The 24,148-nt window shown below is 47.7% G+C and overlaps 1 protein-coding gene across 2 annotated transcripts in view; it reads left to right on the forward strand.

Moving 5' to 3' along the window:
* The window catches only part of SLC17A7 (solute carrier family 17 member 7), a 768,585-nt gene that overhangs the window by 737,606 nt on the left and 6,831 nt on the right, over nucleotides 1-24,148 (forward strand). For both annotated transcript variants that reach the window (XM_085616330.1, XM_085616329.1), the window contains one exon: nucleotides 23,261-23,388. In XM_085616330.1, the coding sequence (XP_085472456.1) occupies nucleotides 23,261-23,388 (128 nt within the window). The remainder of the gene's footprint in view (nucleotides 1-23,260; nucleotides 23,389-24,148) is intronic.

Consider the following 24,148-nt stretch of genomic DNA (forward strand, 5'->3'; position numbering starts at 1 on the left):
AAGGGGTATTGCCAGATGGATTTCCAGTGCCATAGAGTATTGTCATCAGGCAGCTGGTCGACCTCTGAATGCACGAGTCCGTGCACATTCGACAAGAGCAGTCTCCACCTCTACTGCTCTATTTGCAGGAGTACCGATCCAGGATATCTGCAGGGCGGCGACCTGGATGAGTACGCACACATTCACCAGGCATTACAGCTTGGATGCGGCCGCAGGGAGAGATGTGGCGGTGGGAGAAGCGGTGCTGAGGAACCTTATCCAGTAACGGTGAGCCTTCTCTACCATCCCTCCTTCCTTTATTGTCTACTTTTGCACATTTTATTGTTGTTTATTGTATTGGATGCCATTTGCAAGGGATTTTGGATATGTGGAATTTGGTTTTGCAGATACCATCTTTATCACGCTATATATGTTCCCTTGTTTCAGGTTCTGGGTAACAGAAAATGTGCATTTATTTACTGCTCGCTATTCTGATTCAGGCATGTGAATCTATGAAAGCTCCAATACTGGAGTAAGAAAACAAGTTACTTACCTGTAACTGTAGTTCTCCAGTATTGGACCTTTCATAGATTCACATGCAACCCACCCTCCTCCCCTGAGAGACTCACCTCAGATTTAGCACAAAGAGTGTTATTGCACAAGTGCACGAAAATCTGAGGGGCAGAAGGTTCTCTCAGGAGTGTTCTAGAGGGTGAGAGGCTCTGATTGGTTCAGGGACAAGTTTAGTCCTTTTTTACATAACGAAGGTTATGGGTTGCAAAGGAAAATGGGCCTAGGCCTTTTTTCAGTTTGCTATACTACTAAGCAATGCTTTTTTATGTACTGGAGACTCCCGTCTCGACGACGGGGAATGATTCAGGCATGTGAATCTATGAAAGGTCCAATACTGGAGAAATACAGTTACAGGTAAGTAACTTGTTTTCTTATCTGGTTTGAGACATTTAATTGCTCATCAAAGAAGACTCCTAAGTTTTTTGCCTTCTGAGCTGAGGAAGGTAGTGGACCGAGATCAGCTGGCCGCCATGTATTGTCCCAGGACAGGGTGTTCTTACCAAACAGGATAACCTCTGTTTTTCTGCATTCGGCTTTAGGCAGTTTCTTTGCATCCATGTTGAAACCTGAGACAGACAATTATTGAAACTACTAGCTGCTGTGGCACCCTTGTCCGGGATTGATACAATAATTTGTGCATCATTGGCATAAGAGATTACAGTCAGGCCAAAGGATTGTATCAGTTGCACCAAGGGAGAGAGATAAATGTTAGAGTGTGGGGGACAAGGAAGACCCCTGGGGCACCCCAAAAGGCAGAGAAAAGGCAGTGTATTTAAAGCTACACAATTCAACCATTTGTTGTCTGTCTACTAAGAGGGAACTCAGCAATGCCAAGTCAGAGCCTCCTATCCCGGATCCCCCAAGCAATTTGATAAGGACCCCATGTTTCACTGTATCTAACATGTCTGAGAGGTCTAGGAGATTCAAAGCTGGACTAACGCCCTCATCGACAATCCTACGAATCTCCTCAGTGGCCCTCACTGGGGCACATTCTGTGCTGTGCCTTGGCCTGATGCCATGTTGCGAGGGGTTCAGGACTTTAGTGGAATCAAGTTAGATGGTTAGCTCCTCATTCAAAGCCTTTTCCAAGATGTTTGCAGTTAATGGTAGGCGAGACAGACCCTTGACTCACATAATATAGGCCAGGAAGCAATTGAAGGAGTCTGTCCTGTGCTGGAACACTGCGAAGATGCAAATTCTTTAAAGACACAGTTGACTTTTTTTGGGAAAAAGACGGCCAGATCATTACAAAAGTATTAATCTGGGATAAAGGTGTTTCCATGTTCACAGTTGGAGAGTTTGGTCACTGTTTTAAACAGTTCCGAAGAAGAGTTTTTTGCTTCCCTAATTTTGTCGCAAAAGTATTGGGTTTTTACTAGTGTAGTAAGTTCTTTATAATCCTTACATAAAATGATATATTTAGTTTCTCCTATGGGTCATATTCGTTCCTCCAAGTTTGTTTGGCCGCTCTACACTTTTGTTTAAGTTTCCTCAGCTCAGGTGTATATCAAGGGGCTGAGGTACATCTCCTAAAACTTTTAACAGTTTTCGCCAGGGCTAGTTTTTATAGTGCAGAGTCAATACAACCTGTAAAGTTGGAAGTGAATCAATATATGCATCCAGTCTTGGACTTGCCTCATTAAGGGCAGCGGATAGCTGAGTTGCTTCAATTTTCTGCCAAGGGCGTATTGTCAGCGGAACACTTACACTACTTGGTTGGGATCTTTTAACTGTGATATTTAAATTAAACATTTATTTATTTTTATTTGAAAAGTTTTATAAAGCACGAACATGACCCGTCCGGGTATCAGAACGCTGAAAGAAAAGTGTCCTAGAAATAGGAGATATAAAGCAAAACAAATGCAACATTGATCAATCAATTAAGAGAACTGAAGAACCTGACAAATGTATTTCAGTTCGGATAGTTTCATGTTGATTATTGCAAGAAGCTGTTCAAGAGCAGACCTTTGACTTCCTTTTTTGAATGTGGTAATCGAAGGGTTGGATCTGATTTCGGAAGGAAGAGCATTCCAGATTCTCAGCGCCAAACAAGAGAAGGCTCGGTTGGAGGTTTTTTTCATATTGATTTTTTGGGTTTCAGCAGTAGATTTGTAGAACTTCTAAGGGATCTATTCAAGCCGGATAATTCGAGTTTGTTTGCCAAGTAAACCAGAGTGTTATAGCGAAGCGCTTTGTGTGTCAAGCAGACAATCTTGAAACAAATCCTTGCTTCTAAGGGGAGACACTTGAGTTGGATTAAGTCTGGTGTGATATGTTCACATCTTCTTGAACCAGTAATTAAGTGTGAGTGTCAAACTCCGCTCCGCGGGCAGAGTTAGCGGAGTTTTACCACTCCGCGGTCCGTTTATGGCGCAGAGTTTTGGCAAACTCCGACTCAGCTACATAGCAGAGTTTTTTTTTTACCACCGTCCACCATTGATCGTTATTGCCAAGGAAACAAACCGGGCACCGGCAGAGGACAACCACTTCCGGTCCCACTAGGTCACGTGACTCACATCACCTCTGGTGAAGGACTCAGGAAGGATCGGAGCTGAGCGGCAAGAAGAGCCTGAGGGGTCCAAGCAGACCTGTGGTGAGATCGGGCCTGGGCCCTGTGGGTGCGGGTAGCACTAAGAGGGCCTAGGCAGGAGAGGAGCAGTGGTGCAGGCCACAACTGAGGACACCGCCACAACCAAAGCCAATTCACTCCATGAAGAGCAGAGGTGAGTGGCAAAACAATTGTGCATGTTGTGGGTTCAGGGTTAATGCGAGAGCGCCTAGCCCCTGGCATCTTGAAGATGCAAAGTTGAGTGCCTGCGCCAGTATTGAGCTGGGCGGGGGGCGCTGAAGTCAAGCAATTGAAAATGGTGCCGGTGGGGGTCACTGCGACCTCAGAGTTGCCAAGGCAATTAGCAGAGGAGCGCTGCCAAGTGGTGTGCATGCATGCTATGCAACTCTGCCCAGTAGCGGACCTCCGCGCAGCACTGCAGTGGGTTTTTCACTTCATGGAGTTCCACATAGTGAGGCTATGCGGACTCCACCCAGGCTTACTAGTAATGAGTCTGGCAGCAGAGTTCAGCGTAGCCCTTAAAGGGGCCAGTTTGGTTTTGGGTAGTCCCGTTAGGGTCACAATTCCGTAATCTAGGCAAGAGATAAATAGTGATTGGGCTGCCAGTTTCATGTCCGCAGTAGGAAAAGGGTTTGATTTTTCTTAAGATGTTAAGTTGGTGATTAGCTCCTCTGGTTGTTGCCCTGATGTGGTCTTGCATATTTAGGTGTTTATACAGTATTATGCCTAAAGATCTAGTTGAGTCCACAATATGAGGGGTGCATTTGAGGGCCATTAGTTGTTTGAGACAGTGATGAATGTGAGGGGTCAAGTGATTGTGAGGGGAGATAAGGAGGTATTCTGTTTTCAGAGTATTTAGCATGAGATGATTGTGGGTTAACCAATTTTGCGTTAAGTGTTTTGATGTCCTCCGGGGTAGAGATTTTCAGTTGAGTATCGTCTGCATACATGTGTTAATGTATCTTTGAATGATTCAGAATGCCAGTGAGAGGTTCTGTGAATAGGTTGAAGAACGTGGGAGAAAGTGCTGAACCTTGAGGCACTCCTATAGAGACTTGAACTGTTACAAAGGGAATGGTTGATTTTGATTCTTTGAGTTCTATTGTACAGGAATGAGGAAAAACTATTTAGGACTGGGCCTGCTAACCCCATCCTTTTTTCCAGCAGAGCAATCAAGTAGTCAAGTTTGATTGTGCCAAATGCCGAGGAGAGATCTAGAAGTATAAGTAGGCAGCTTTCATTCTGGTCCAGAAGTCTCAAAGTGTAGTCAACGATGTGGATCAGCGAACTTTCAGTGCTGTGGCCCAAGCTGAATCCTGATTGGTAAAGGTCGAGGAGTTGAAATCGTTCAGTGTGATTACATAGTTGTGTATGCACACACTTCTCAAGTAGTTAGGCTAAAGTCATTATGTTGGAAATTGGTCTGAAGTTGTTGGGATCCGTAAGGTCTGCATTAGGTTTTTTTGGGATGGGGTAACTTGACCCATTTTGAGGCAGTGAGGAAACAATCCTTGCAGGAGAGATTCATGGGCAATTTTTGACCAGAGTGGTAGCACTGAGCATAAAAGATCTTTGAAGAGATTGGCGGGAAGAGGATCATTGAAATGGTTTGAGGGTTTTAATGAAGAGATAGTGTTAAATAACTCAACGTCATCTGGAAAACTGAAAGTATTCTACAGTGCTTGGTTTTTTGGAGAGCAATACAATGAATCAGAGAGAGGGGCAATTGACAGGGATGAGCTAGAGGTAGTGGATTGGGATACACCCTGTGTATTCATAGTGATTCGTAGTAATTCTAACTAAATCTTTCTTGTCTTTTCCAAGAAGTGCGCAGAGAATTCCTTGCTATTTGGGGTTAAGTCATTGAGTGCAGATTATTGGTCAATTGAGTGATTAGCTTGCTGTTTGATGATATCGAACAATTTTTTCAACATGTTTTTGGCGAGGTCCAGTTGTGCTCTAAAGTGGTCATTCTTGGCACTACGGATGTGCTTGTTTTACGTGCTTCTTGTTCTCTGCAGTGGTTCGAGGTTTGTAGCAGAAGGTGAGTTTCTCCAGGTTCTTTCCTCCATCCTTACCTCGCGTCTTTCATCTTTAAGAGAGAAATTGAACTAGGGTTTGGATAATTTATTGGGAATTCTTTTGATTTGTTTAGGAGCAATTGAGTCAATAATATTAGCCATGGAATGAGTGTAGTGATTGGCGAGGTCCTCAAGATTAGTCAGGCTGGGAGACGGGAGAAGTAGTGTATTACTGATGCTACTTAGCTCATTCAAATTGATGTTCCTCAAGTCTCTTGACCATTGTTTGGCCATACGAGGTTGACCTTGCCTGAGCGCCACTCTTTCCAAGATGTTGAAAGAAATTAGGTAGTGATCCGAACAGTCACAGTGAGAGATGGCGTCTACATGAATAACGTTGTTTCGCAATGATTAAGTCTAGGGTGAATCCTTTGATTTGGGTAGGACCATTGCATGACTGCTTTGTGGTCTGTCCAAATCAGAGGCAGCACATTATCAAATTTCAACCCTAGGTTATCGGTAAAAATACCAACCAAGATATAATTGCCATTGTGAGTAGGTAAATTGACAATTTGTTTAAGGCCAACGTTATTACAGCAGTCAATCAGAAACTCGTTTTCTCTATTAAAAGCCTGTTCTAAATGGAAATTTAAATCCCCAAGTACCATGAAGTTCCGAAATTCCATACATGATTTCAGGATGGCCTGTAGCTTTGTCACAAACACATTCCTGGGGCCTAGGGGGGCAATAAATTAGAAGCCCATTGAAAGCGGTTTTATTGTCAAATTTAAAAGAGAACATTAAGGCTTCACCCTGACCCAGCGGTATTGTTGTGAAAGAAGCCTTATCCAAATTATTGTACAGAATTGCAATCCCGCCTTCCCGCTTACCCAATCTATTTAGTCTGTGAAACTTGTAGCTCTCTGGAATTGCCACCATTAGTTCGGGTTCCAAGGTTTCATCTAAATAAGTCTCCGTAATGAAGGCTAGGTCAGGAGTATAGTTCTCCATGAAGTCTGCAAACTCCAATGTATGCTTAATTAAGGATCTGGTGTTCAGTAATGCACCGGTAATAGTCCTCTCTACTGCATTATTGTTATGCGGAGGGTGGCTGAATCTTTGTAGTTGATTGCTTACCCCACAGTCAATATGCTGCGTGAAGGTAAACTTACAGCCTGTACACATATAGGAGTTGGCTATCGAACTGAACGCATGTAGAGGGCTTACCTGTATAGCGCAATGCTAACAGTTCCGTCTTTGAATACATACGGGGTTTAAAACGGCCAGTGGTTCTTCTGGCACAGTTCGGCTGCGGATGGGCTCTGCTGGCGCTCCGGCTGCGCAGACACACTTCTCTGCCCCTAAATGGCCCGTCATCAGGGAGGTGTGGCTGTGGACGTGACATCAGTTCTGAGACGAAGCCTCTCACATGAAGGAAAACAGGCGGGGGAAAAAGGAAGTCAAACTGGGGTCCAGCAACCTCAAATTCCACCTGACAGGCTCCCCTGCAGGTAAGATTATACTGTTAAAGGAAAACTAACAATAACATCAAAAGGGAGAAAGTCAAAGCAAAATATAATTAAAACTGGACACTCGACTCGGAGCAAACCGAAGGTAAAAGGGAACCAGGCACCTCCCGAAGATGGCGGCACTGCGTGCCGAATACAAGGAAATTAAATGTTGTGTAGCTATGTTTAAAGGCCACTGCGCATCCATCATTTGAGGGGTCACCAGGGGTCGCAGGTGCGACGCCTGCTATGCCTTTTGTGTGTCCTAAAGCTTTGGTTTCAACCCTTGGCAGAACCAGATAGATCATGCTCTGCACAGGCAGTCCCAGGTGCACCAATAAACTTTAAGGCCACCTTTTGTTTCCAGGCGGTCTCTGCAATTTCTCTCTCCAGTCTCTGAATAGTTACAACAGTTTCTTTCTCTCTATTAAGCCCTGTATGCCTGCAAATTATGTTTGTTTTCCAAATGGCATCTAAAAGGCCACACTAGTCATCCGAGAACCAGAAGAATGGAGGAAAGTTGCTGTCTCCATTGAGAGGACTAAGGAATACAGCTTTTATGAACTTTTTACTTTCAGTGTGCATGTGCGGTGCTCAGTGAAAGTAACCACAGCCTTGCTGGCACTAAGTATCCAACTGTGCTTACAGTAAACCATGAAGGAGAGGGATGCACTGCTAGCCTTTGATGACTATGCCTATTGTCTATCAACTGTGTACCTCTGGCATACCATGGCAGTATATTTGTTCATATATGTGTGGTAACTTAAATAGGGTTGTATATGGTTTATTATAGTTCCTTACTTATCCAGTATTGGGGTATCTTTCATAGATTCACATGCCTGAATCATTCCCTGTCGCCGAGGTTGGGAGCCCCACGGTAAAATACAAAAGTAGTGCCATAGGTAATAAATAGGCTAAAAGAGGCCAAAGACTATACCCTAGTAGCCTATCTACGTCCTTCTCTGAACTCACCGTCGACGACAGCCAAGCCATCGACCACGACACCGTCGACCACGACACCGTCGACGACGAGCCCGTCAATGTCGAGCCCGCAGACGTCATCGATGAGTGCGCCTGTTACCTTACCGCCGTCGACGACAGGACCATTGACAAGGGAAATTCCTGTCATACTTGTTTCTGCACAGTCTGTGCCACCGTCGACGAGATTTTCCCGGCTCAAAACGTTTCAAAGGCCTTTTCAACAACAGCCTTTTCAGGACTACAGTAAAGTATCTCCTCTATTGCCATCACACCTTTTAGAGGGTTTCATGGAGGAGGATTATGATGATGAGGGTCCTTACGGCGTAGGTCACAGTTCATCTGAGCTCAACGTTAAATGCCAAGACGATGAAAATGACGATGATTATCAGGAGGGACATTATTATCACGAGCAATTTATGGCTCCACGTCATACCTATCAGTTCTATCACAGACAGGAAACACGCTATAGAGAGATGGCTCATCTTCCTCCAGCACTTACTCAGGATCTGCAGGCGATGTTGCTGTATTACTGTCAAAGATTTCCTCCTCAGCAAATTCCGACAGAGAACCCACTTCCTTAAGTAGCGGTTCCTGATCCGGTACCAGAGCCTGCTATACCTAGTACACCGGTTCATGCATCGGGTCCACCTGACACTGGACACCAGGACACTTCCTCCTCGGATGAAGAAGTTGAGGAAGGTGAATTGCCTGATAAGGCAAATGCTCCGGATCCATGGGATGATTACGTAATCCCGACACCATCTCCGCCTCCACACTTACCCTCTGATTCTCCTCCTGAAGACATCGGAGGATTTCATAATTTGATGCAGAGGACAGCCACTAGGTTCTAACTACCTATCGCTGACTTTTCTTTACATGATTTTAAAGAGGACACTTGAAAGGTCATACGCTCTAGTCTTATTATCAATTACATCTGACAGGAGGGTGTAAAAATCATGAAGACACCAGCATCCATACCGGCTGTGCTCCCTCGTGCGGAGAAAAAATATCGCGCTCCAGAGGACAGTCCATCTTGCCTTGTAGGACACCCGAGACCGGATTCGGTCATATCTCAAGCCGCACAGAGGCGGTCAAAGAACCCCGCAACGCCTACTACCACTCCTCCAGACAGAGAGGGACGTCGTATGGACATTATGGGGAAGAAATTCTCTTCTATGGCAGCGGCAACAATTAGAGCTGCTAATGCTTTAACAATCATTGGCCGCTATGACCGTCAGATGTGGTCCGAGATTGCGGGATTGATAGATCTCATCCCGGAGGAACAAAGACATGAGACCCGGAAGATCTTATTAGAGGGTGAACGAGCTGCCTCCGAAACAATTGATTGTGCTTTAGACATCTTTAACACAAGCTTTCGGCAATTAGCTGGAGCAGCAGTTCTTTGATGCCAGGGGTGGCTTAAAGCTACTACCTTCAGACCTGAGGTTCAGACTAAGATCCTGGACATGGTGTACGATGGGGAGTCACTGTTCAGAAAACATATCGACGAGGCTCTTTTAGCAATAAAAAATGACACGGACACTACAAAGTTTTTGGGTGCCTTGCAATATAGGCATGTGCTTTTCAAGGGAGCCAGAGGATGAGGATTCACAACATATCGAGGCGGCTATCAGCCAAATCAACAATATCGACAATACCTGCTTCGATGTCACCCGTCTTACAACCAATCGTCGTACCGTTAGTCATCGACGGCTGGTGTCTCTTGCCAGTGCGTCCTTAAGAGAGCACAGAAACAAAGCCGTGACTCTGCCAGAAAGCAATGAGCTTATCAGGGTGCCAGTCAAAATTCCCTCCCTACCTGTGGGCGCGAATGTTTCTGCTTATGCACAGCGGTGGCACGAGATCCCTTCAGACCGCTGGGTGCTGGACCTAGTCACCAAGGGTCACACACTGGAATTTATCCAGAAACTGCCTACTGCTCCGCCCAGGGCTCCCCCTCGTCTTCACTTATTGTGCAAAGAAGTCTTGATCATGCTCCTCAAGGAAGCGATAGAAAAGGTACCATCCACACAGAAAGGAACAGGTTTTTATTCTCGTTTCTTCCTAATCAAAAAGAAGTCAGGAGAATGGCTACCGATTCTGGATCTCCGCAAACTCAACAAGTTTCTCAAAAAGCAAACATTCTGGATGGAAACGCTTTCCGATATTCTGGGATGCTTAAACGAAGGGGATTTCATGATTTCTCTGGACATAGACGACGCATACTTTCATATCCCTATCCATCCGAAACACCAAAAATATCTACGATTCACAGTGGCTGGCACCCACTATCAATTCAAGGTGCTCCCGTTTGGCCTAAAATCAGCGCCACAGATTTTCACCAAGTGCTTGGCGCCAGTAGCAGCGACCTTGCGATCTCGAGGAATCCAAGTCTTCCCGTACCTCGACGATTGGCTGCTCAAAGCTCTGTTGGAGCAGGAAGCCAATCTTGCCACAACAGCTTTTCTCCGTCTGTTCTCTACGCTCTGTCAAAAAATATCGTCTAAAATGGAAAAGATTCTGTTGTTCTTGAAACCAATGAGGTCCATCCAGTTCAAGCCTCTGCTGAACAGATTTTACCTTACTTGCTCTCACTGGCCAGGTCTGGCCTCAGTTTTTCATCAATCAAGGTTCACCTAGCTACTCTTTCCTGATACAGGAAATCTCCTCAGCTTCCTTCTTTATGTTCATCTTCTCTTATTCATGGGAGGGCTTTTCCGTACTTTTCCTTTTGTGCGTGCACCTCCTCCAGAGTGGAAACTCAATGTGGTTCTAGCACAACTGATGAGATGACCATTTGAACCGGTCCATAAAGCAGAACTTAAATTCCTCAAATGGAAGGTAGCCCTCTTGCTGGCTCTTACTTCCGCAAGGAGAGTCAGTGAGATTCAGGCTGTTACAATCAAACAACCCTTTGTACGCTTTACACAGGATTACGTGATCCTTCGGACAAATCCTAAGTTAATTCCGAAGGTACCGACACAATTTCACTTGAATGAGCCAGTGATGCTTCAAACTTTCTTTCCAAATCCATCCTGCCCAGCTGAAAGGGCTTTACATTCATTGGATGTAAAAAGGTGTTTGAAATGTTATCTTCAAAAGACAAAATATATCAGAAAGGCAGATCAACTTTTAGTGGCCTACGGTCAAGGAAAACAGGGAACCACAGTAACAAAAGCCACACTAGCCAGATGGGTCGCGTCTGCCATTCAATTCTGCCACGAAAAAGCCAATAAACCCCTTACAATGAATGCTAAGGCACACTCCACCAGAACTGTTGCTGCATCTACAGCTTTGTTTGCTGGGTTTACACTGGACAAAATATGCCGTGCTGCGACATGGAAGAATGTCCACATGTTCACAAGAGACTACTGCCTCCAATCTGCACAAAGGTAGGATGCAGCGGTTGGAAAAGCTGTGTTACGCCATCTCTTTCACTAAGGTCAGATTCTTTACATTTCTTAAAGGCTTATCTATTATTAGCTTTCCTTACTGTTATATTGCTTACAGTGTTCATGCTCCTATGTTTCTCAATTGGTACGTTACTATGCTTTGAATTATATTTATATATTCTCATGCTTATATCCGCTGTCTCTTTTAATATGATTATTGCTTTTTATGCTTTGTCATTACTATATTTCAAGGTTATGGATGTCCATTGGGAGTATACAAATACATGTCTCCCACCATCTGCTAACGATAGTACAATTAGGGTACTGCTTGCTATTCTGATTCAGGCATGTGAATCTATGAAAGATACCCCAATACTGCATAAGAAAACAAGTTACTTACCTATAACTACAGTTATCTAGTATTGGTATCTTTCATAGATTCACATGCACCCACCGTCCTCCCCGCGGAGTCAGTTCTCAGTGATTTTGGGGATATTTACTTCCCCCTTGTGCTTGGAAAATCTGAGGATAACTGCCTCTGTTGGGAGTGTTCTAGAGGGTGCTGGTAGCTGATTGGTTGGAGCTGACTTTTGGTCCTTCTTCCTAGGATTTAGCCTTTGGCCTCTTTTAGCCTATTTATTACCTATGGCACTACTTTTGTATTTTACCGTGGGGCTCCCATCTTGGTGACGGGGAATGATTCAGGCATGTGAATCTATGAAAGATACTAATACTGGATAACTGTAGTTACAGGTAAGTAACTTGTTTTCTTACTTTCATTGCTGCTGTTTGTGAAGTTCATTGATGTAGCTACCTGTAAGATCAACAGGGTCGAAGGTCGCATGAAATAAATTCCTGTGATATTATCAGGGTCAAAGGTCATGTGAGGTCACTTCCTCTGATGTCATGAGGGGGAGGGGTCAAAAAGTGATGTCAGTCTTGCTCCCCCTGCCATTTTGATGAATCGACGCCCATGTGACTAGTGGGAGGGAGAGTTAGTTCAGTGAGTTAAGCACGCTTCAGCTTACAAGTTTGAAGCTCAGCTAATCATTTCTTTGAGTTTAATACAATGAGTAATAAACATGGCAGAGAAGCATGGACATCATTTAGGGGTTGCCAGGTGTTGCAGCTGCAACCCTTTGCCCCTAGCAACCCCTGGCACTGCCGTTGCGACCCAAGGCCTCAGAGCAAGCAGGGGCAGCACACTATATACAGAACAGAAACAGGGCTTGGAACCCTGTTCACAGTCAGTGCTGGAATAGAATGGACTGACATTTTCTGTAGGGAGTCCAATGAACCAATTTCCCTATCCACCTTTAACAACTTGGTAATGTAGAATTATCTCCTTAGACCCTAGACAGGAACTGTGGTAAACAAAGGGGTATGTTAGGAGTTGACAGCCTCGGTAACCTGGTGTGGCTTGGAATCTTAGTGGTTTAATGTTGTATGGCCTGATTACGGTTACACACATGTCGCAAAACTGGGAGAATGACTGCCCTTGTTTCCTTATTGAGCTTCTAAAGTTTACAGCTGAATTTACTCACATCAGAGACTAGGATTGATATTTGTATTTGTTTATTCAGTCGCATCCTGCTAAGCAAGAGGGAAACATAGATGTGGTACAAAGAGAAAAGCAAGAAGCGTTTTAGAGGACAAAAGTGTCTTACATGCACAGATGCTCTACAGTAGAGGGGTACATTAAAGAGAAGAGGTATATCATAGAAGAGGTGCTTTGTCGTGGGGGTATCACAGGAGAGAGGCATATTACACGAGATGTGCTTTACAGAAAGAGTGGTGCAGGCTCTTCAAAGAGCAGGAGCTCCACCGGAGACAAGTCTATTATAGCCTTAGAGCCGGCAATTAAAGGCCCTCTCCAGCGTTAAAGGCCCGAGCCCAAGGCACTCCATTGTCTTCAATGGAGCGCTGAACATTCCAATGCTCTAATACAGGAAATACGCTTTACTTGGCAGAAGTGCTTTACAGGAGAGAGTTGCTGTGCAGATGAGTGGTATTTTAGAGAAGAAGTGCTTTACAGGACAGATGTACTTTGCGGGACATATATTTTACTGGATACAGGTCCAGTACAAAAGAGACCTTGTTTACAGTAAAGGTGCTGATATGTCTTACAGGAGTGCGGTCATTAGAGGAGAGAGAGACTTTACTAGAGGGATGTTGTAGAGGAGGAATGCACTTTAGAGAGAGAGAGGTGCTCTTCAGACAAGGCGTGCTTCAAGGGGAGAGAGGAGTTTTAGAGGGGAAGGGTACTTTAAAGCAGAGAGAAGCTTTATAGGACAGAGGTGGTTTACAGGGCAGAGGTCATCTGCAGAAGCATTGCAGCAGAAGTGTGTTTTAGAACACAGAGGTGCTTTGCCGGAGAAAGATGCTTCACAAGAGATGGGTGCTTTATAGAATAGATGTGATATGAAAAGATCATGTGCTTTGAAGAAGGACATTCTGTAAAGAGAAAGTATGTTCAAAATAATCAATCTAAACGCTTTGAGGGAAAGGTTTGTTTTGAGGGAGACTAGTGCTTTAAATGGGAGAGGAAGATGATGTTTGGAAACAAAATTGTCATTTACAAGGAAGATATGCTTTAATGGGGAGACATAATTTAAATGAGTTTCCTTAAATAAAATCAGTGATGTAAAACATAGGTACTCATATCTCACACAACTGTAAATGAAAGCTTACCCGAAGATCCAAACATGCATTCAGGGGCCCTAACCCACCTGGTATGGTATGCTAGCTATGCTAACAGATAAACGACATGTTATAATCTTACTTTTTCCCTTTTCCATTCCCTCATCCTAATCTTACAGTGATCACATATATTCACACTCACAAAATTGTATGCTGCAAATGCATTAACCCTCACAGCAATCTTACTGGTGTTAAAGCCTCTGCACTGCAGGTTTCACAAGTAAACTAAATGTTTTAGGAACACTCTGTGAATGTGCCAGTACCTGCATATCAGGAACCTATAAATTACGAAGTTGGAAGTGCTTTGATAAAAGTTTAGGACAGATACGTGCCTGGATCTCAGTACTGCTATAGTTGTGCACGGTGCAAATCAAGATCGAATCACTCTGCATGGTTGGGCCTGTTGTTGCAGGGTGTACTGCAAATCAGATTACAGGTGCGATGTGAGAGATCTGACAAGATCGAATGACTTTGCTACAAATGTGTACTACACCTCTACTGTAAGGTCCTCAATAGAGGGAAGAAGTCATCGGGGTTGACCTTTTGGAGACTGCACAATGTACAGCCAGACAGATGGATTTCAATACTCTGTAGATATCTTGGCATTGGTGAACTAATGCGTCACATATGTTAGAATTAGGGTGCATTGTGGGAATTATCTTGTTATCTCAATAGAAGGATACTGTTTCATTATAACATCTCTATGAATGTCTCAATACTGTGAATCCATGATGTAAATCTAAGTGATAGAGTCTGGGCATATAACCGTTGTACCTGGGCCTTTCTGGCCATCCTGTGTATTGTCTCACATTTGCAGATTGTACTTGGAAAGCCTCTACATCTGAGGCTGTAACTGGGCATATGCCAGCTAGTTCCGGGTATTTGCTATTTTGCTTTGGTACATCAGGTTCCAATCAGGTGTTATGTTTCCTCTCAGGCACATGATCCTTTTCTAACATTTTACATCTGAGCCCCGCATGATTACTTATGTACTTCTACTACGTCTTTGCTGCTCCCTGCCTAATTTTCAAGTGGGAGCTAAACGAGTATTTTGCCTCTTTTAATGGGGCTTTTATGCTATTTAATATGTTATTGCTCTTGTACTTATTGTAGGAGTTTGTAAGGTATCCACTTATGTGATGCAAACAGGGACAAAGGTCACATGAAGTAATGCCTGGGATGTCAACAGATTGAAGGATGTGTAATGTCACATCCTGTGTTGTCATTGGTGTCAAAGTGCATGTGTTGTCACTTCAGCTAGCCCTGGCATTTTGCTGAATTGATATCCATGCAGAGGAGAGAGCAGAGATAAAACATGGATAGGTGGAAGAGTAGGTTCAGCAAACCAAGTGCAGAGGCATCAGGGTGAAATTTCAGGGGTATAAAGGAGAGAAAGAATATCATAAGCAGAGTAAAGAGGATGATCAAACAGATAGATTGGATGAATGGGTGAAGGGAATGCAAAACAATATGGATATATTGATGCCAGGGTGACGGGGGACCAGGGTTATGGTCAAGTCATGGTGGGAGCAGTTGGTGGCATCCTGAAAAAAATGTAGATACTTGCACTCATTTTGTTCTTTTTTTTTACAAATCACACTGCTCATTTCGACTGCACCCTGGAAAAGTTTGAAAATGTACTGTCAACAATGGCGCAATTAAGGGGGCGTGGCTTTGCCGGAGAAGATGGCGGACGCGTGAGCTTGGAGCTCCGCACCAGCCGTTCACTTCTCCTGTAATATTTTGCAGCCAGGGCACCTGATCGAGTCTATCCCGCCGGCCGAGTTCTGCGGGACATCAGGAGGACACTCGGTCCAATTTCTTGCGCTCCCGGGTTGCCTCCGGGGGCGGACTTGGTCCCTACTCCACACCCCGGTCTGAGGGCCGCGCGGATCGGTTCGGATCGACGCGGGCCCCGTCCCGATAAGAGCGCCTGTGACGGAGCGGGAGGCTAGCTGCGAGCCGGCACCACCAGCAAGTGGGCATCTGGAGGTGTGGAAGTCGGTGCTGACGGCCTCCTCGGAGCTGTGGCACAGAGCTTGGAGTGCCTGGGGCCTACATCCTACTGCCCGGCGGCCGTGGGCCTGGGGACGGTGCAGCCTTGTATCTGTGTGGAGACGGCTTGGAGGTGGAAACAGGCCTCCGCGTCGGTGTGTGGCTGGTATCCTTGCCCCCCCGTGTGGGACTGATGTTGGAGGGATCCCCGCTGCTTCTACTGGGGATCCTGGTTGCGACCCGCTCCTGTTCTGTTCCTTTCCCGGACGGTGTGGTTGCTGAGGGCTATTGGCACATACAGACGCTGCCGTCTTGCTGTGCTGTGGGGCACCCGGCGTCCATTGCCCCACCGCTACTACGAGGGCTCCAGCCTCTTCGGCCCGGCTGGTCACGAGAGGGGCCCCCGCATTCCTGCGCTTAGCAGCAGCTAGTTGAAGGGGCTGGGTGTCCAGCCATTCCCACACATCTGGCCCTCAGGACTGCGTGCTGATCGGTTGTGCCCGACGCTGGTGCTGTCTTCCGACCCGGAGTGCCCACCGGCGGGACGACAGCACAGCCCGGTCTGGAGGTGAGGAGCGGCCTCAGAGTTGGGGGCCTGGGCAATCAGGCGGCTGCGGAGACCCCGGGGGCGGCTGACCTCACGAGAGCAGACGCTGGGGCCTGGACCCCGCCGGTGGCAGAGGCCTGCGCCTTTGCTTGGACCCGGAGACGAGTTGTTGCGGACCCGCGGGAGCAGGTTGGGAGCGGCGGACGGGATCGCGCTGGAGCCCTCGTCGCGGCCATATCAAGGTCGGCGTCCTCTCCCGGACTCCTCTCCTGACGCCTTGTGCTCCCTGTGAACTGCGGCTCCGCTCCGGAGTCCCTACTGCCATGGGGAAACCTAGAGGCCGCCAGGCGGGTGCCGCTCAGGACCCGGAGGATAGTGCGGAGGAACAGTTACAGACTACCCTGGAGGACCCCTTTCAACGGCAATTTAACAAAGTCTTGGAGGCCATATCGGACACTAAGGTGACCCTCCACCAAGACATAAACACTGTCGCGGTTGGTCTTGGCCTGCTGCGCGACGAACATAAGAAGCTGGCGGAGAGGGTCTAGGGGACAGAGCATGCTGTGGCTGAGCTGGCGCCCGCTTACAAGGCTCTGGAACAACAGGTTGGAGCCCTTACAGACAGAGTGGGTCAGTTGGAGCGCAGGGCGGAGGATGCTGAAGGGCGCAACAGAAGGAGCAATGTGCGTGTCCTGGGCTTGCTGGAAGGGGCAGAGGGTGGAGACATGATGGCCTTCCTAGAACACTGGTTTAAGACTGTTGTGGCGCCAGAGGGCCTTTCCTCCTTCTATACCCTCGAACGGGCGCATAGGGTGCCGGCCAGACCCTTTGCGCCCTGACGGCCTCCGCGTCCAGTGGTGGCTCGCCTGCTCCACTTCCGCGACAGGGACCTCCTCCTACAGAAGGCAGGAACACTCTGACCTTTTGCTGTGGATAATAGTAAGGTCTCCCTCTTCCCAGATTATACACTGGAGGTCCAGAGGAAACGGACTTCCTATCTGGAGGTCAAGAGAGCTCTACGAAATGAAGGCCTTCAATACTCCCTAATGTTCCCGGCCCGACTCCGTGTACTGCTGGATGAGACCGCTCACTACTTCGATAGCCCTAGTGACGCCTGGGACTGGCTAGAGGTCTACAAAGGTGAGACTCCTGCCTCCGGGGGCCCCAGGGGAACTGCACGGCCGCCTCTGGAACCACGAAAGCGGTTGTGGCGGCGCACTCGCAGGGGGATTTCCAAGAAACCGACTCCATCGCAGACTGAGGAGGAGAGGACCGGGGCCCTGCGGGCGGTGGTGGACCTGCTGGGGAGCCAGACAATAGCTTCCGGCATGGAGATTGCTTCCGCTAAGGAGTCCAACGGCGTTGACACAGACACCTCTCATAGCGATAGCATCAAGGTGCCGCACGTGACCCCTCAGACTGCGGATGGTATCATCGGTTGAGGCTGATGACTGAGGACTGATGTGCCCTTTTGAGACTTCTTGTCTAACTGCAGCCCACTCTGGGCCCTGTGCTGTGTTTTGCTTTTTACAGGCTGGTGCGCTCTCCTTAATAGGGGTTACTCCTTTTCACTCTTTCTTGCCCTTTCCTGCCTGGCCTACCCCCGGTGAGTGCCGCACTAGGTTGCGGCCTCACTTTGTACGTACTGTTCACCATGATGTTTGGGCGGCGGACCGTTGTCGGACTGCCCTGGGGTCAGGGAGTTCGGAGAGGAGTGGGAAGCTTTGTGCAACAAGCAGCTGGGGTGGGGACCTCTTCTGCTGGGAGGTTTCTTGGTTTGACGCGGTGGGAATGGCTGTGATACACCAACATTTCCGGTTCCTAACATGGAACATTAGAGGGATGGGGTCCATGGCGAAGCGTTCTAATGTTTATTCATACTTGCGGCGTAGGGACGTTCATGTTGCATTTTTGCAAGAAACCCACTTAAACAGCGAGGAAGCTGGGAGGCTAAAACCACGGTGGAGGGGCCAGGTGTTTGCAGCCACCTGTTTTGCCTTTGCTCGGGGGGTGTTGACCTGGGTGTGGCCTGGGGTCCCCTTTGCAGTGAAGCGAACATGGGTAGACGAGGGTAGTCAATATGTCCTAGTGGCTGAGAGATTGGCAGGCCGCGAGGTTACACGTGGGGCGGTCTATGCCCCTAATCAAGACCAGGTTGGCTTTTTGGATCACTTCTCTGTGGTACTGGCGAGCAGTGTACAGGGTAGTCTAATTCTTGGGGGTGATTTTAACTGTGTTGTGAATGTTGACCTGGATCGGTCGCAACCGCCTCTGATGGGGTCCCCGACTCGCTTTACGACTCTGGGACTCCGATCGTGGATGGCACATTGGGGGCTGGTGGATACGTGGCGTCTGCATCATGATGGTCATAAGGAATTTTCTTTCTTTTCCTCAGTGCACCAGATACACACGCGCCTGGATATGTTCTTATGCTCCCCTGCTTTTCATAGTACTGTTACTCACTCCGAGTATCTCGGCCGTACATTGTTGGACCACAGCCCCTTATTGATTACACACCAGTTATTGGGACGGTGTCCTCCGGTTCCCACCTGGAGACTTAATCCGGCGCTGCTGGATGATGACCCTTTTCGGGATTCCCTTCACACTCTTCTTGATACTTATTTCCCTATTAATGCTAATACTGCTTCCTCCGTCGGAGTAGAATGGGAGGCACTTAAAGTGGTGGTATGCGGCCACTGCTTGGGACAGGCCACTGGGTCTATCGGGTGCTCCGGCGGGAGGTGCTCCAGCTGGAGGATGACCTTCGTAGGTGGGATGGTCTTCAGGGCACCAGGGAGGCACCTCGCCTGGAGCTGCAGGAGGCCCGCGCACGCTATGATGAGGCCATTGGTCGCCTATGTTGCTACAACTATAATGAGTACCTTGATAAGGTGCAGAGAGAGGGGTGGAAGGCGGGCCGTCTCCTGGCTAGATTGATCCGGTCCGAGCTGGGTGGCTCCCCTATTACTCAATTGGTAGCAGACGATGGTGTGCTGCAGTATTGTCCTGATGAGATTAATGATTCCTTCACTACATATTATGAACAACTTTATGCGGCCCCAGCGGCCGTTCCTTGTTCTACAATGAGGGAGTTTCTGGACACGCTGCCCTTACGGGTGCTGGGAGATGAGGATGGGGAGGAACTGGGGGACCCGATCACTCTGCAGCAAATCCAGGCTGCTATCCATGGGCTAGCATTGGGTAAGACGCCGGGCCCGGATGGGCTCCCGGCGGAGTTTTACCAGCACTTCTCCGACATACTTGCACCGCAACTGGTAAAGGTGTATGCTGATGCCTATGAGACTGGGGTGCTACACGCCCCCGCTCGTAGCGCTCTTGTAATCCCTCTTCTGAAAACCAAGTCACCGAGGGCCGGGGTCAGGGACTATAGGCCTCTCTCTATGCTCTCTACCGATTTTAAGATTCTGAGCAAGGTACTAGCCGGTAGATTAGCCCCACATATGCGACAATTGGTGCACTTGGACCAGAATGGATTTATTCCTGCCCGCAACACCTCCTACAATCTCCGTAGGTTCTACTCTATTCTGTACCATGCTGACGCGCTCTCTGTTGACCTGGAGAAAGCCTTCGATACGGTGGGGTGGAGATATCTGTTCAAGGTGATGAGGAGGATGGGGCTGGGGGAGGATTGGATTCGCTGGATGTGGCTGTTATATGCGGCGCCCACTGCCAGGGCCCGCACGGGCAGGACGATATCCCGGGAGTATGGTGTGTACCGGGGGACTAGGCAGGGGTGCCCCCTCTCCCCCTCCTTTTCGCCCTGGCGATTGAGCCCATAACCGAGCGACTCCGACAGGGGGGTGACGGGATTGGGCTGGACTCTGCTGGACGGATACATTATGTCTCCCTCTATGCCGATGATCTTCTGCTGTATCTGGGGGACGTAGTGGTGGGCACCCCGACGGTAATGCGGATATTGGACGATTTTGCCAGTCTCTCTGGGTTGCGGGTTAATAGGAAAAAATACATACTTATTCCCAGTCGCTGGCCCCCTACCCCGGCCAGACGCCTTGACGCCCGACGTCGTTTGGGCTCGGGACATGTTTAAGTATTTGGGCATACAAGTGTTCCATTCGCTCGAGGATTTGAAGGAGGGTAATTTGGGAAAGGCGGTGCGCTCTTTGCGTGCGTGTGTTCATTTTTGGCATACCCTGCAGTTGCCGGTGATGTCCCGGGTTTCTCTATCCAAGATGGTCATGCTCCCCCGCCTGCTGTACTTCTTTGTCAACCTTCCGGTCCTCCTGCCTAGTGGCTAGTTCCGCCCCCTGAATGCCCTGCTCCGTGACCTGTGTGGGGGGATGGCCGTACCTGAGTGTCCCTCGTGACGCTACAGCGTCCCGTTCCGGAAGGGCGGCTAGGAGTGCCGAATTTTGAACATTACATGTTGGCTGGTTGGCACAATGGATAGAAGAGGTTAACGGAGAGGGGCCCTTTTTGTCTCTCCCGGAAGCCTGTCCTAGATTAGTGACGGCGAAAGTGCTCAAACCACTGACGCCCACGCCGTATTGCTCCCTGTTGCAACGTACTGCCTTTCAGGCCTTGCGGCGATGCGGAAATAGAGGTGGACAGCGTGCTAGGTATACCTCCGTGTTGCCTTTGGTGGGCCTGCCGCATGGAGACCCCCAATCTGTATTACAGCCGAGCAATTGGCCTCCTGGACGGCGGTGGGGCTCGATACTGTGGGAGATTGTTTCTTGGACAGGTGCCTAATCTCTTTTGATGGGCTTGTCGAGGACTGTGGTCTGCCTCCTGGCCAGTTTTTGCAGTATGAAGCCCTGGTCCACACCTTTGCACAGTTGTGGGGGGAGGGTAGAAGTGAACCGGACACTCACCCGGTGCTCCACGCCTTGTTAACGCTTGGGAATGCACGGCACCTGGTGAAGTGGTTCTATGTGACTCTCCAGGAGGCCTCAGTGAGTCCCTTGACCAGACCACGAGCCAAATGGGACGCGACTGGAGGTAGGATGTTGACGGATGCGAAATGGCGACGGGCGTTGCACTACCCCAAGAAGATCTCCCGGAACACCCGCCTCAGATATTTACAGTTTAACTACACACATATGGCCTACATGACCCCGCACCGACTTAACATTGTGTATGGGGGTGAGGTTCGCTCTTGCCCTAGATGTTTGCACCCGGATGCGGACTTTGGTCATATGATTTGGGAGTGCGGAATTGTGCGGCCTTTCTGGGAGGCAGTGCTGGGTAAGCTGGCGGTTGTCTTGGGCAGGGAACTACCCTCTACGATCCAGACGTGTATCCTAGGTCTTTTTCCACGACCGCCGAAGCGTAAGGTGGGGAACAGATTTATAGACTTGGCACTGGGACTGGCAAAACGTTGCATTGCGTTGGGATGGAAAGCCTCAGGGGGACCGCAGATTGCGCATTGGCATAGAGATGTTGTGGTGTGGGGCGGAGCGGAGGGCAGGGCGCTCCGCTGGGAAGAACGTAAGGGCATGAGGAAGCTTCCCTTAGCGGATCAGTGGAGGACAGCGCTGGCAGCCTGGGAGATCCCGGAGGGACGGGCGGAGGGATTGATAGACTCAGGTCCCGAACCGGATGCGAGCACGGGCCAGGGGGTGCTTTAACTTGTATCACCCGTTGCCGTCTCTGTTAGTTCTGTGCCCGGAGGGTACACGATGTCTACGGGTTGAGCTGGGGGAGCGTCTACTGACCTACCGCGTTTATGGGGGCAGTAACCCTGGCTCCGTCTACCGGACCCTTCCTTGGGAGCCCACTTGCTGGTTTACTGCTGTCGCTACTTTCTCTACTGTGTCCTCACCACTAGCTGCATTGGAACTCTTTACAGTGCTCCCTCCTCTACCTCAGGTCATTTAGTTGTTTGATGTTTTCTTTTCTTTTCTTTTTTCTTTATTTTGCCCCAGTTGGGTATCCTTCAATTGTTGGATGATGTGTTTGTGTTATTTGGGCATTTTTTGAAATATTGGTGACTGATCCAATGTTTACCATTATTTGGCACTAGGTGCTCAGGATTATGCACTGAGGAGGTAGACGTTGCCATAACTCGTGATTTCTATGCCATTTTCTTTCAAGACTGTCTTGCCTCTACATGTTTTTTTATTATGGTACTGTCTATTTTGCAAAATTAAAAATGCCAATAAAAATATTTTCAACAAAAAAAACAATGGCGCAAGTAAACCCTTTTCCTGAAAGGGAAGGAAACAGCTTGAGAATTAGTGCAGGTGTGTTGAAAGGGGTTTCGTCATTGGACACAATATTTTTAAATGAAAGGATAAAAGGAAAGCGCATTTACACATGCTCTGCAGATTTTCCCATGAGCAAATAATACACTGGCATAGGCGCATGAGAAAATGGGATTCAAAAGACTTTCAGTAGACCTCTTGGAAACCTGTGACTGATTTCCAGGCATAACCTAGCAGACTTGGCTGAATTCTAAAAATGACCAAATCTGAGGTTATTAACCTGTTGTAGATTTGCTCTTGTCTTGTATGTTTTTTAGAATCAGAATGTTTAGCTGCTTCTTTCTCGATAAATTCCTACTGGTCAGAAACCTCAAATTCGGAATCAGAAACCAAATGCAATCGTTATAGTTTAATTATATAACTGCCAGGGTCGGACTGGTGCCAGAATAAAAGTGGCCCCCAGTAGCAAACCATATAGCTAAAAAAGTGGCCCACATTTGCAAATTAGGACAGGTTTGAGCTTGTAAAGACACGTTGCATGGGTATTTTGAAATGTATGGGAGGCTGCATTCAATTGTGCCTGCAGCAGGCAATGATTGTTGTAATTTCTGGGAAATCACCAGTAAAAACTAGCCCACAAACTCCTAAAAAAGAAACTCACACACTGTTCTGTCAGAGCAGCCGATCAGGCTCTGCCTGATAGCCCTATACGCCAGTCCATCCCTGATAACTATACACCTAGTGGTACTGTAACTTAAAAGAAAATATGACTTTTTTAACATCGGTCTATCGCTCTTTTTTTTACTAAAGGTTTCAACGTGAATCACCTGGATATTGCCCCGCGCTATGCTAGCATCCTCATGGGCATTTCTAACGGTGTGGGAACACTGTCAGGCATGGTGTGTCCCTTGATCGTAGGAGCCATGACGAAGCACAAGGTAAGCAATCAGCAGCCATTTTAGTCAGTAGAAGGGCAAACTGTATGCCCAAAACATTGCGCTAGGCGTTTGTAAGAGCAGTCAATGAGTAAAATCACAACAAAAGCAGTACAGGGCCGTTGGCGGGTAAGCGCAGTGGTTCTGTGCTAGGATCTCATGCTCCGGTGAAACCAGATTTTCACCGTGCAGCCAGTATATCACAGGACCTCTCTGTCCATGTATTGGTACCATGCCTTATTAGGTATGCAGCTTGGTTTGATAGTTTTTAACTAAGGTCTCTATCCATGTCAGCACTACCCGGTATTGTGGCTAGGTTCACGCTATAGAAATACCACATACATACATACATACATCACAAGTCAGGTAGAAATCCGATTCGGCTGGTAACAGGAGTCCTTTTTCGAGTCGTGATTGAGTTCTGCAGAAACACAGCACGTCGGGAGTATTTCACCCAGGCATTTTGCCTGTTGAAAACAATCTAATCTGGTGTTTAATCTCCTAGTACTTAACTATCCATAGACTTCAACTGGTGGTTGCTCCTATCCTTTTAACATCCCAAAACCCTACTGAGTATCAGACTTCTAACTCTATTACTACCACCTCGCCATATATTTAGATATCTGGCAACCAGTAGTCTCATTATTCCTCCCTCTTACCTTCCAAGGACCCAGTCTAGGTTGTCTGACTTTCTACCATTAACCCCACCCTTGACCTTCTACCAAATTATTGCACCTTACTGGGGCCTACACACCTCCTGTTC

Source organism: Triturus cristatus, chromosome 7, assembly GCF_964204655.1.
Source record: "Triturus cristatus chromosome 7, aTriCri1.1, whole genome shotgun sequence".
Lineage (NCBI taxonomy): Eukaryota > Metazoa > Chordata > Amphibia > Caudata > Salamandridae > Triturus > Triturus cristatus.